At 48.8% G+C, this 14,020-nt stretch overlaps 1 protein-coding gene across 1 annotated transcript; it reads right to left on the bottom strand.

Annotated features, from left to right (window-relative positions):
* Positions 1–10,396: 10,396 nt before the first annotated feature.
* On the bottom strand, positions 10,397–13,115 carry FOXQ1 (forkhead box Q1). Its single transcript, XM_021697020.2, has one exon. It carries the CDS (start codon positions 12,501–12,503, stop codon positions 11,262–11,264), a length of 1,242 nt encoding a protein of 413 aa, XP_021552695.1. The 5' UTR covers positions 12,504–13,115; the 3' UTR covers positions 10,397–11,261.
* Between the last annotated feature and the right edge of the window lie 905 nt (positions 13,116–14,020).

Raw genomic sequence — 14,020 nt, 5'->3', positions numbered from 1 at the left:
TTCTCTCACCTCTCTCTTTTTCTTTCTCTCTCTCTCTCTCTTCCAGGATCAATTTTGGGTGTAACTCCAGTTGGTGGAAATGTAACATTATGCTATTAGGGTCCTGGCTTATCAACTGCTCATTCCTATTCCTAAGTAATAATAGCTATCTCTCAGTAGTGCTTACTATATGCCAGGCACTGTTCTAAGCACTGTGCATATAATAACTTAGTTAACCTTTACAAGAAACTTGTGAGATAATTACTATTATTATCATTACTATTTCCATTTTATGAGTGAGGACACAGGCACAGAGAGGTTAAGTAACTTGTCCAGGGTTACAACAATAATACGTGTAGAGCTGGGATTCACACCTGGAAAGTCTGGCTTTAGAGTCCATGATTTTAATTACTATACTACATGGCTTCTTAATCCCAAAGTTAACTCCTGAACTTTAAAAATCAGCCCTAGACACAAGAGCTGCTTCTGGGTTGAGGATCCCATTATAGGGGTCATGTGACCAAGAGACTTAGTTCTCCAGGAGATAGCAAATGATGAGGCGAAGGCCAGTGCTCAACACCTGAGTCCTAAGGCTTGGGGATCCCCATTCCAGTCTCAGTGGTGTGTTAGAACAGTCTTCTGCTAGCTTGGAGCATAATAGCCAATTACTAACTACTCAGGAATGTTGCATCTGTGCTAGACTGTTGATGGCTTGAAATCAGCCATTGTAGGAGTATTTACACCATGGAAATTGGCAAACACTGCAAATCAGAGACCACATCCCCAAACAGAGTTCCTCTGGAGAATCCCACTCTTGACTAAAAGAGCCTGATGTGGGCCCACAGGATGGTGGGTTTGTTTGTTTGTCTGTTCTTGTTGTTGTTGTTTTTACTTTCCCAGGGACTGGCTGGGCTAGATTAGATGTTTTCAATTGCCAGAATCTGCATGAAGGCTTTCTTTGAAGACATGGGAAACCTCTCAGCCTAATGCATGGCAGCCCAGAAACTCCAAGGAATCAACACTTCCCTGCCTCAACCAACTCCAGAACCTCTTCACCAAAGGCTTCCTTGTCCCTCTGCTCATTAGTGGGATCTTTTTGTATAAATGATCCCATTTTATACAGCTCCCAGAATTTCCTCATAGCCTTAAAGCTCTAGTCATTGCTAGCTTGATAAATCACCCTTTATTTGCTACTTTCAGTTCACTGGCTCAATCCCCTGTCCTCCTCCTGATATTTCTTGCACTTACTAAATAAACTTGTACTCCAGTTCTTCTCTGAGAGTGCTTCTGGGGGCACCTCATCTAATAGGGGCTGAGTGAGCAGTCCCCGGAGCTTGGCATTCAAAGGCAAAGGGGCCTGGCCAAGGAGCTGGACTGCCTCAGCCCTCCCTGGGTCTCTTGCTCTGTATTTCAAAGACTCCATTCCATGGCTTTGCTGGCCCTACTGTCTGGTTTCATGGTGTGTGCCCTGCCTGCCCACTCACCTCCCCTCCTGGAGGAGGCACTGCTGACTGCCCAACCAGCTGCCTGTTTCTACAGGGAAGACCTTGCAGTGTCTAAAAGACTTTCCCTCAATGAAAGAAAAGAGTGACATGAACTTGTTATCGCCATTCTGACGCTAGCTGAGAGATGTTTCCCCAAGCCCAGAGTAGATATTGCCTGGGTCTCCTTTCCTCAAGGTGGGCAACATGAACTTTCTGGAGGAAGTCACCAATTCGCTTAGATGTGACAGTAACAGACATCTCTAGCAGAACATTTCAGGGAAGCAGTCTGTTTGAACTGGTCTATTCCCTGGGTCTGGCAGGGAATAGAGATTTTAAACTGGTATGTTTGATTACAGTGATCCCATTTATCCTTTAGATTGCTTTTGACTTAGAGTTAAAGCCTGCCTTTGGCTACTGGGAGTGCTCAGCACTAACAGCACATATTCATTCTCCAAAAGGGCAAAGAGAGCTGAAGTTGGAGGAGGACTTGAGGAACAAGAACCTCAGAGCCGTGGCTGACCCAAGAGCCAGGCTGGAGGGGAGGGCAGGGTATGGCTCCTTCCCAAGTCACTATAATCCTGTCCTGTCCTGCATCACTCCCATTTCCCTGAAGCCTGAGTTCTAAATATAGATTGTGTATTTTGTTAAGCCCTTCGGTTTGCTTTCTAACTTCAGTAAAAAGATGTAAGTGGGAGAAAAATGATCTGTCAAAGGAATTTAAAAGCAAATTTATTCAAGTACACAATGTGGTATTATTACATCCTAGAACAAAGGAAGAGTGAGCACCAAGAGGGAAGGCTGATTGTGGCCAATGGGCAGCGGAACTTAACATCAAATTCACTGTATAAATTGAACTTACTGCTGCTTACCGGAAGTGTTTCATTTGTACCCAGTACCTCTCCTAGTGAAGTATAGAAGATAAAAGTTAAGGGGTGCCTGGGTGGCTCAGTCAGTTAAGCATCTGCCTTTGGCTCAGGTCATAAACTCAGGGTCCTGGAATTGGGCCCCGCATCAGGCTCCCTGCTCAGCAGGGAGTCTGCTTTTCTCTCTCCTTCTGACCCTTCTCCCCGCTTGTGTTCTCTCCCTCTCTGTCTCAAATAGATAAATAAAATCTTAAAAAAAAGAAAAAAGATGATAGAAGTTCAAGTTGGCACCAGGAATTTTTCTGAAGGCTCTGTCATTTGTGTTTGTCTATGAACAGATGTATTTTGTGTATAGAACATGAGTACTCTGAGGCCAGCAAGCTGGTCTGCTTGGGCCCTGCAATTAGCAAAGGTGTGAGAAAGGCAAGTTGTGTCTGTAATGGAACAATGATCACATCTGTCTTCCCCTCCCCTTTCCCCATTTCTTTTTCTTTTAGTGGTGCTTATGCCCCATTTTTATTATAAAACTCAACAGACTTAAATAGTAGTATTTCAGACAACAAAATAAGCCAGGGGGATTATAGTGGGCTGGTGGGCAAAGTGTGGGGAGAGAGATCTTATCTGGCAGAGCATTTTGGCTCCCTCCATAAATCATTCTGTATGAGCAACCAGCCATTGGCCCCAGATGTGGACTAGGCCTTGATTCAGTTGAATCAACTGTGACTAAAAGATACACTAGTTTTAATTTCCTGTGACACATTAAGAAAGCCCTATTGGGCAAACTTTGTTTCTAAGGCCAAACCTGTGAGCTCAAGCACTTTGACTCTGCCCATGGGCACAGCTTGAAGAGGTGACTTGGGCCACCAGACATCTCTTTACAGTCACAAGTCATTCTGGGGTTATATATTGGAAAATATGGGCTCAGATTTATCTTTACTGTATCCAAATTGGCCCATATCTTTTACTAACTTCAAACCTCTAAATTCAACAAGCACTTACAAGGCAGACACCAGAGTTGTACACAGAAGTGGAGAAGGGTCAAGTCACAGCTCTTACCTTTCTTGAATTAGGCAAAGGTACTGCATGGGCTAAAGGTTTTGCTTCAGCACAAATCCCAAATGAGCCACATCATTTTGCACTTAACAATGATGAAGTCTTTTATTGCATGTATAAATATCCCCAGAGGCTATTACTCAAAAGGGTTCAGCTAATAAATATGAGAACTAATAATTACCTTGTTTCAGATTGCTGACTTGTATAACTGCTGTGAGGGGTCAAAAGTGTCCAGTTTGCTCAACATTCTGACACTTGTGATTACAGAATTGGGGTGTAGGTAGGAGTCAGAGAGCAAAGAGAATAAATTATGCTTGTGGTATCTCTTTCATTTAGTATTGGTAGGTGTATTTGATAGGTTTGGGCGGTGTCACATAGTCCTGGTAGTTCCGTCTTGGGTCTGTCTTTTGATGACCTCTCTTTGCAGGGGTGCTAGGCATTGATCCAGGTCTTAGGGTTGGCAGCATCCCCCAGGAGTTGCTTTGTGAACTAATCCATGCTTCAGGGAGCAAGTGGGACTTTCTCTTCCACTTGGGTTGATGGCTCATAGCCCCTTGGCCTTTCTCAGCTCACTGGCCAGGTGAAGAAAACAATTTGTCTGAATGTGGGAAGAACACACTTAGGGTAAGTCCTGGCATGATGTTTCTTTTCGATGGTGGTCCTTGAGATGGTTCCCATGTTGAAGTGGAGTGGGCTGCCTTGCCCAGAGTGGGAAGGGGACAGCTGAGTGCCATGTAGGATTTAAGAGGCACTGGAAAGTTTACTTTTCCTCAGAAAATATTCCCCTAACTAGTTCTAATTAGCTGAAATTTATAAATAAGACTTTATTTCTTTTAACTTAAGCTGTTATTGGGAAATGTCACTGGTTTGGGCCATACAGTAAGTCTTAGCATTTATTCTCTATGAGTTTATTTGTTAAGTCAGGATGATTGAAGCAGAATCTACATACAGCAACACAGATTTTTATGTACACAGTGTTGACTTTTGACCAACATCTGCAATCAGGAAACCATTTTCACTATGACGATGTAGATTACTTCCGACACCCCAACATTCCCTGGTGCTCCTTCAAGTTCCCCAATCCTAGCACCTGGTAACTAACCACTGATCTGATTTCTGTCCCCTTTTCAGAGTGTCATATACGTAATTGGAATTGTATAGATGTAAACTTTTGGGACTGGTTCTTTCCATTCATCCTGATGTTTAGAGGGTCTGTTTGTGGCTGAACTTAGTCTCATGCCTTTGTCTTCCTGAGTAGCTATCCATAGCATGAGGTTTCCTTTGCTGGTTGCTCCCCAGAGAGGAGAGTTTGCCCTGCACTGACTGTCTGACCACCCATGTGACATTTCCCCCCTGTTTCTGTGTCACCTGCATCCTCCTATTGGAGTATGTGTGTCCAAGGAATGCCAGGAAGAGGAGAAGAGTTCCCAAAGGAAATGGGCAAGAGCACAAAGGCCATTTGGCTGCCTTGAACTGTGCCTGGCTTGACTGCACAGAACCGTGAGAATGACAGATAACTTGACAGATAATGTGAGCAAAGCAGGACTTGATTAGAAGGATTTTTCTAGAGAGAAGAGCCAGGGCACCTCCAGGGGTTCCTTAGCAGGAGAGGATGGACCAGTTCACTGGGGCAGCAGGGACAAATCAACCCAGCTCATGTTTGGCCCTTGAGTCTTATTGCTCCAGGTCCAGAGTCCTGGAGAAGAGAAGGCCTGCCTGGCCTGCCTTAGACTAGAGGACATAACACACAGAATGGCACACTGCAGGGAGGTGGCTCACCAAAAGAAAATCAAGGTGTTGGGACCAGGGGCAGGAGTGTTGACCCTGGGATGGCAGATACAAATGTTGACTCCCCCAGAAAAGTACCAGCTCTTCCAAACAACTGTGGGTCTATCTGTAAGAATCATGTAACTCTTGTCATTCAAGCTTTCCTTGTCCCTGAAATACATATTTGATCCCAAGTTGATAGAGTTTAGGGGAAAGAAAAAACATCCATTTGCATTGACATCTCTGATATTCTATACAAGTTTTCATGGCTGGAAAACTATGGTATGTTCCAGCTCAATCCCCTTGTCCTACTGAGGCTTAGCCGGATGAACCCACTTTCCCAAGGTCACACAGCTGTGAGAGACAGAGCCAGAATTTAGACTCAGGTCTTCTTTGAGTTTGCATTCTGAGTTCTTTCTTGAATTGACCACTTTTGTGATTTTGAGCATTACCAGACATGTAACTACAGTGAGCACAGCCAGCCAAAGGTTGGGAAACTGTTCTACCTTTTCCCTTAATGGTTAGAAATTGGTGGTCAGAAACAACAAATACATGTCAAGGCTGTTGAATATGTGTATTATCTTGGGCCTCAAACAGATGTGATAAAAAGGCTCAGTTATGGCAAGTCTTCTAAGTTAAACTTTTCTTGAAAAGAGCTGCAAAGAGAGTCCAGGAGTGGTAAGGGAAATGTGGCATTATGTTAATGTTTATGTTTGGCTGTAGTTCACCAAAAATGAAGGTCAATACAGTTCTCTCTTCCAGTCTGTGTGTAAGTTGGCAAACGACAGGAACAACATTTGCTTCTAATCACCCATCCATCTTAATAATGCCGAACAGATACAGTGTAGAAACTATCGCACAACAACGAGCATTTCATGACATTGGAATCTTTGCCAATTTGAAAGAGGACCTCGAATCTGGGGAGAGTTACATTTTTATGTTTTTGATCATGATCTTCTTAGAAGATACTTATTAGGCCCATTTGTTGACAACATTAAGAATTAACAAATTATGTTGTTAAAACATAACAAAAGTTTAATGGTTTCATTAGAGAACTATAAAGTCTGTTACTTAGAGGAATATTGTGGTGTTTGAAAGCAGGAAATATTTACTGAAGGACTCTTCGGGGTCTAATTTCTGGAACCAAGGCAAAGCTCAGCTTCTCCTGATCTAAAATTAAAAAAAAAAAAAAAAGTAAAACAGAGGAGCAATATCCTTGTGTGTTTGATGCCAACAAAGTCCCTTAATATCTAAGAAAGTTGTCAGTCATGTGCTGGATTGAGATGGCATTTTTTAAAACTAAAAATGGAAGGCAAATGATTATAAGAAGTTCTAGTTTCTTTCTCATGTGGGAAAGGGGCCATTTTTGTTATTTGGGGCCTGGTGTGGAAAAGTAGGAGAGGTGTGCATCAGGGAGTGCCCACCTATTAGTGCTCGTCACCGGAAAGCAGGTTCTGCGTCCTCTAGAGATCCTTCTTTCTCAGCACAGAACTGAGCTTGCTACCTTCAGTAGGGGTAAGCACTTGGCACTCTGCAGAAGGGAGAGAAAAAGCAGTTTCCAAATTCCATTGTGGTAGCCATCTATCTATCTAATCTATCTATACATTAAAGCTAAGGTGTCTAAGACAATTCACATCCAAGTCACTCAGGTGAGGAGTGGACATGGTTTCTTCCAGAAAAGGACAGTTATGGTGGTGGTGGTGGTGGGTTCTTGGTAATGAAAGAAACTACCTACCAGTTTGAGAAATCTGCCTACCATTGTAATAAAAGTGGCTTGAGACAATTATCTGAATAGTTCAATTCAGCTCACGCCAAAGTATGTTTTGGTCTGAATTATCCAGATAATTGTGTTACAGGGGAAAGAATTCTGAACTGGGAGTTGGATCTTGGTTCTCATCAGGGTCTGCCAGAAGGAGTGCTTAAGCTACTCAGCCTGTTTTCGCATCTATAAAATTAGGGGTCTACCTAAGGAAGTCAATGAATTTAACTCAGTATTTTGTGTGTGAACACACACTCCCTGGGGCAGATAAATGCCAAGTTTGTGAAATTGTGCCACAGTGAAACCGGAGTAGGCATAGGTAATTCTCCTTAAGGATGCTTCCAGCTCAGCAAGGTCAACCCTGGGGTGCTCATAGAGGAGACCCTGTCCATCAGCTGGGGGTGAGACTTTCTCTGATTTCTTTTTTTTTTTTCTTTTCTTTTTTTCTGAGAATTCCTATGGGATCAAGAAACTGACTTGCAATTCTACAAGGAGCTTTAGTTAGGCTGCTTATCCGTAAGCTAAGAGGCTTGGAGTAAGCCATCGCCAGGGATGGCTGAAGTTATTCACTGCCCAGGCTCAACTACAGGCAAAGAGGTGGTGGAATGTGGGCCTCCGGGCACACGACCACGGCCCCTGCACCACCCAGCCCCTTGCTTCCTGTATTTAGGAGACTCAGATTCTACAGTAAGAAGCGGATTTTAGATTTATGAGGATGTTGTGTGTCGCTTCGCAGAGAATTTTTCAGCTCCCCAAAGCGGCGGACTTGATCCCGGGCTGTGGGGAAGGCAGACAAGAGGAGGCCCAGCTGGACCGGGCTTTGCGGTTGTGCACTTCTCTCCCCGCATTTGCCCACGTAGTTCTTCTCAGCCGTGAAGGGGTGAGGAGAAAAGAGAGGTTCTTCTGAGCCGTGAAGGGGTGAGGAGAAAAGAGACTGCAAAGTGCCAACGCAGAAGAGGGGATCTTTGAAAATTGACCCATGGAGCCCTCCGCCCACATCTCTGGCTCAGGGCAGGTCTGACAGGTATCAAAGGGCGTTTCCCAAACCAAACAGACTCCCACCCCCACCCTAGGGTCGGCGCGCTTAGCGGCCGGGTGTTTGCACAGGTGGGCCGGGGCCCCCTCGGCCGGCAAGGGGCGAGCTGGAGGAAGGACAGGCCGTGGGAGGGACGTGGACTTGGCGCAGGCGGAGGAACAGGCAGCCCTAGGCCCACCGAACGCGCGCGGTGCCCGGAGCGTTCCTCTGGCGCCGCCGAGGAATCCGGTTTTCTGGCCATTGCCACAAGGGACAGTCTTGGCGGGGTCACACCGCCGAGGCTGCAGCCCAGGCCGGGGTCCTGAGAGCAGGACCGAGCCTGGTCGCTGAGGGCCCGAGTCTCCTCCGCGAGGTGCGGTTCCCGTGGGGCTGGAGTGTAGCCTGAACTAAAAGCGTCCTTGCAACTTTCCACTTTCATTTCGAAAACCAGGGCTTGTGCGGTTCCCTTTCCTTGGGACCTCCTCAGGCCCAGCAGGGAGAGGTTGGGGAGTGCGAAGGAGAGGCAAAGAGGCGGTGACTGAGCCACAGGTCCCTCCATCCCTCCACATCCTGCCCCCCCCCCCCGGGGGGGTCGGTCTTGGGAGTAGGAGAGCTTGGAGATGGTCGTGGAAGGTAGTACAGGGACGCAAAGTTCAAGGGCCTCTGACCATTCTCTAGAAAACCTTACAGTACCTGGGGACACAGCGAAGGGAACCAGAAGCCAGGGAGGGGACCCCGTCAGCGGGACTCCGGAGTGTTCATTAGGAAGGAAGGATTTTTTTCAAGAGAGGGGAGAATAACTTTGATTTCTTTTTAAATCACCTTTCCCTTTGCCTCTTTTACATTGCCCTGTCTTTGTTAACATAAATAAATAAACTGCTATTTAAAATCTCCATTTGCAGACCTGACTTCATGTATCAATGTAGAAATGAAAATTGTGGCTTTCCAAAACTGATTTAAAAGTAGGCAGCAGGGCGCCTGGGTGGTTCAGTCCTTAAGGGTCTGCCTTCAGCTCAGGTCATGGTCCCAGGGTCCTGGGATCCAGCCCCGAATCAGGCTCCCTGCTCCCCTGGGAAGCCTGCTTCTCCCTCTCCCACTCCCCCTGCTTGTGTTCTTTCTCTTGCTATGTCTGTCAGGTAAATAAATAAAATATTAAAAAAAAAAAAGTAGGAAGCACCTTGCTTCTGGAGGCAAGGCACAGAGTTGGAGAGAAATGGTCTGCTGAAGTTCAGAGCACCTCAAGTGTCTGACTCCTTGCTTGCCTTTAATCAGAGTGTGTTTTCAAGGGAAAAAGCAAAGGATTGAGTATATGAGTCCTGATATTTTCAACTCAGTGAACTTGTTGCCCTCACCCTTTGCCCTATTCCATTTGATTTATTTTTTGGTCTAATTATTGGCCATGTGGATGCAAATCTCCACTTCAATGTCTACCTTTTGTCATAATTCAACCCTATTATTATCATTCTTCATTGACTACTAAATAGATATAACCAAAATCTGTCAAGACTTGTTACTAGACTTGCAGTTGGGCTATCCCCCCCATTTCTGTCCAAAGCATCCTGAAATGAATTCCACTTTCTTTTCCCCACCTCACACTGTGTAAACCCTAAATCATCCTCTTGTCTTAAATTAGATGAGATCTAGGGAAGAACTGCAGGAACAACAACGGGGCCTACATTTCTAGATTCAGAGTTTCTTGTTCTTTGCATCAGTCTTTAGAATATTGCAATCCATAAACTGTTAGAGCCCCACTGCCTTTGAATTTACTGAACAGGTGTTCACACTGTTTTCTGGTACTTCCTCTGATCAAAACCTTCCCTTTTTACCATGAGAAATTGTCTTTGCCCATCTGAGGTGGTGTTTTCTCTTCAGATGTCAAGAGAAATAGGCCTGGCAGCTCCACCTCTAGAAATGCTATCCTCATATGCAAGTAGAGAGTGAAAAAAGAATACTACTGATTGGTTCATAAACAAATTAACTTTTGCATTCCTAAAAAGGTAGATCGTTTCATTTTGACAAAAACCACTGACTTTCAAGTTGCTTTTAAAACTGCCCTGAAGAAATCTTCAGTGTATTAGGATAGTCTTATGCCAAGATTGTTTCCAGCTTTTTGAGCTCCAAGTCAGAACCAATTTACTTAGAAATGTCTGCTCGACTATAAGCTTGCTAATAGCTCAATTTGTCCGCTAAAGGATTCTTGTAGGAGAGGGGCACACACCTTATCATTTGTTCTGGTAACTCTTGTGTGAGTTCTCATAGAGGTCACCGGCTCGAAGTTTAAAGAAATCATGTTGACAGAAGTCCCATCCTGGAGATTTGTAGGGCGATTGATTAGGTAAGGAAACCTGCACTCTGCCTCTACCTTTATTGAGTGACTCAAGAAATTATTTGACCCCCATAGGAAGTTTTTTGAGAGTCAAACCTGAACCTATTTTCTTGGCAGGGGCAGGGTGTGGGAAACGTAAAAAACTCTCCATCTTCAACCCACCACCACAAAGTGCTAAAGTCAGTTGTGAATTTTATTAAAAATAAGCACTATGCCTGGGTTTCATAAAATTTATACATGAATATGTACAGACACAAATAAAATAATATTAAAAATAAAAATCACACTTGCTTTCACGTGGCAGTGGTCCTGGCACCCCACATACATAATGCTAACTTTTCCTTTAAAGAAATTGCTTGGCCCAAGGAGACCACAGTTAGAGATCACCGAACCACTAATAAAGCTGTAGCCCGTTGCCTGCAACATTTTCAACTCAGGCCTCAAAAATATATAAATAATTTAATTACAAAACCCAACTTTTTATTTTTTTTAATCTTTTGGCACAGTGAAGCATTGGTCAATAGCAGAGAAATGACTGAAGATTCTCTGACACCTCTCTCACACTCAGTCATGCCTGTAAATGCCACATAATTACATGGAGCGGGGGCCATTAAACCCCAAACAGTAGTCATATCATTTATCATATGGAATGGTTCCCTGATTTTTTTTTTTTTAAGGGACAAATCAATGGAGGGTGCGACAAAGATAGGAATAAGGGTAAGGGGGGTAAGAAGATAGGAAAAGTCTTTGTGAAGTGAGGGAGGGACAGGCTTGGTCAAGAACCTAAAACAATTATGGAGAATTGGTTTGGTCTTCTGTAAAGTCACAAAAGAAGAAGGAAAATATTCTGAATTAAATTAAAACACTTCTGTCAAAAATGCTTTAGCTTTAAGGCACGTTTGATGAAGATTTTTTTTTTAACGTCTTTTTTTGTCTGGCTAGAAAATGCAAAGCCCTGGCCTGCGTTTCCTGCCTCCCCGACGCCGCCCACCCTTGCCTGGCTCCGCGGCGCTGCTCAGGCCAGGAGCGTCTCCACTGGGTAAGGCAGGTGCGGGCCGGGGCCACAGGACGAGGATGCCTGCAGGGCCGCGGGCAGCCGCAGGGGGCAGTACAGGTGCGCGCCGCCGCCGGCCGCCGGGCCTCGAAATGGCTTGGCTGGGGCCGAGGCGGAGAGGGGCGCGAGCAGGAGGTGAGGTGCGGCGGGTGGCACGGCGGGCTGCACGGTGGACTGCGCGTCTGCTCCGCGCGCGCCCAGCAGCGCCGACTCGGTCGCACCGTAAGCGCACAGCGGCAGCAGAGCCCCTCCGGAGGCTCCGGGGAGGAGCGCGGGATATGTGGGCAGCGGCGGACAGGGCGAGGCTCCCCATGGCAGCCGCGCCCCGGGGGCCACTTCCCCGTCGCGGCGGCTGCGGAAGGGTTTGCTGAGGATGCTGTCTATGGCGAAGGAGCTGGAGAACTTGCCCGCAGGGCTGGAGCGCCCCTCCTGGCGGGCGGGCGAGCGCGCGCGGGGAGAAGCCGGGGTGGCGGGCGCGGGCGGCGGGGGCGCGGCGGTGGGGTGGGCCGCGGCCTCCTCGGGCCGAAGCCCTGGTGCGGGGGCCGCCGCCCGGTGGCTGAGGCGCTTGCGGCGGCGGCGGAAGACCCCGTCGGCGAAGGTGTACTCGCTGTTCGGGTTGAGCATCCAGTAGTTGTCCTTACCCCAGGGCCGCGAGGGGTCGCGCAGCACCTTGACGAAGCAGTCGTTGAGCGAGAGGTTGTGGCGCACTGAGTTGCGCCAGCCCGTGTAGCTGCCGCGGAAGAAGGGGAACTTGCCCATGAGGTACTCGTTGATCTCGGCCAGCGTCAGGCGCCCGCCTGCTGAGTCACGGATAGCCATGGCTATGAGCGCGATGTATGAATACGGGGGCTTGGGCCGCCGAGTGTATGGCTTGCTGCGCGCGCCCTCGCCGCCCCCCGCGCTCCCCGCCCCGGGCCCAGCCGCGCAGGTCTCCGCGTGCCCCGCCGCCGCCGCCGCCGCCGCCGCCGGGCCCTCCTCCTCAGTGCCCGCCCCGCCGCCTGCGCTCCGCTCGCCACCGCCCGCCAGCTCCCCGGCGCCGCCGCCCGCCGCGGGGCTGTTGGCCGCACAGTCCCCGTCCGAGCCCAAGGAGTCGTCGCCAGCTGCCGACAGTGGAGATGGCGCGTTGCTGCCGCCTGCACCCTCCAGATCACTACCTGGCTTGTCCCCGTGGGCCGCGCGGGGGCCGAACACCTCCAACTTCATGCCCGCGCACCCTGTCCCTGCCCTGCGCCGTACCCTTTCCTTCGCGCGGCCTTGGGAACCTGGTGCCGGGGGCCGGAATGGAGATCTCGAGGCCAGGGGTCCTCGCCTTTCTTTCCCGGGAGCTCTCCCTTCTCTTGCGAGAGACAGTCACTTTTCCGTTGAAGAGTCTTCTTCCGCTGGAATTTTTTTTGGAGGAGTTGTGCTTATTGGGTGAACTAAGAGGGGCGGAGAGGGAGGAGTTGGGTGGGTACTGTCTTCAGTTCGAGGATGAGAGACTTCGGGGTGAATGCGTACAGGGGTGCGGTTCCACCCTCTGATGCCCAAGTGTGCCGGGCTTGGGACTTCTTGCTGGAGGAAGAAGCGTGAGCATCTGCTATCCATTCAAGAGACCAGGAGGTGTTCTTTACTGGAGGTCCCAGGTCCCGGGCAGGAATCTTCGGGGCACGAAGATGGTGCCAGCCGGTGTTCGTGCCACCCTTGGGGGAGGGTATGGAGCCTTCAGCCTTGAGCGCCCGCGGAGCCGAGTCCCCGAGGCCGTGGCGCCAGTAGCCGCCTTTCCGCTCCGGGTCTCCGAAGCTGCATCTCCACGCTGGCGGGCCGCTGTTCCGTCTCCCTTCCACCTTCGCCCCGGCCCAATATAACCCTGCGGCGGCTCCGAGGGGGCGGGGCCTGGGCGCCGACGGCCGAGGGGTGGGGGAACTAGGTGGCCTAGGTGGCCGAGGCTCCTCGGAGGGCGCACACCAGGCAGAGGCCATGCGGCAGCGCGGCCGCAAAGTCACTGCGCAGGTTGTTTGTTTTGGGTCGGCCCGGCCCCGCCCTCCGCCTCCTGCCAATGGGAAGCCTGCGCGCGACTGGGGGTGTACGCGTGTCTGTGAGTGTGCCTGTGTATGGGCCCCGCCCGCCCGCTCCTCCCTCAGGTGTGACCGCCCGACCGCTTGGGAGGGTCCCTGCGTCTTGGAGCTCAAGGAGGCGATTTGGGCAGTGGAGGGGGCGAGCAATCCTAGGGGACACCTGGAAGGGCTGGGTCCAGGGCAGCAGGGACTTTGCTCAGGCCTGCAATTCTCCCAAACGGCACGCGGTGTAGTGAAAACCGTGCTTCTTCCGAAAGCAAACCTCTGTCGTTACTGACGAAGTGCTGAACAGCAGTGACCACGCGGGACACTTTGCAGGGATCTTTTATGGGAGCCACATGCTGTGCACCTTTCTACGATTTCCTTTTGCGGACTTTTCTTTTCTCTTTTCTTTTCTTTCTCCTTGCCTCCCTCTCTCCCTCCCTCCCTCCTTCCCTTCCTTCTTCTTTCTTTCCTTCTCTCTTTTTCAATACTGGACTTGAAATTGTGAATTTTTTTTTTTTTAATGACCTTGACTCTTGCTCGCTTAAATGGCCTCTGACTTTCACTTTTCTTTTGTTTTCCTTTACCTGGCTGGTGGCTCTTGGGTAAGAACAGCAGTATTGCCCTCTTTCCCTGGGGCGGCTGTGTGTGGCTCAGGGTGCCGAGCTCTGCCTGCGTGTGTAC

The sequence above is a fragment of the Neomonachus schauinslandi genome, chromosome 8 (assembly GCF_002201575.2).
Source record: "Neomonachus schauinslandi chromosome 8, ASM220157v2, whole genome shotgun sequence".
NCBI lineage: Eukaryota > Metazoa > Chordata > Mammalia > Carnivora > Phocidae > Neomonachus > Neomonachus schauinslandi.
The sequence above is the reverse complement of the archived record's forward strand: the minus strand, read 5'-3'. Positions and strand labels throughout refer to the sequence as shown.

Excerpts from the sequence above, each read along its gene's own strand:
- FOXQ1 (XM_021697020.2), bottom strand. The coding sequence starts at position 12,503 with ATGAAGTTGGAGGTGTTCGGCCCCCGCGCGGCCCACGGGGACAAGCCA.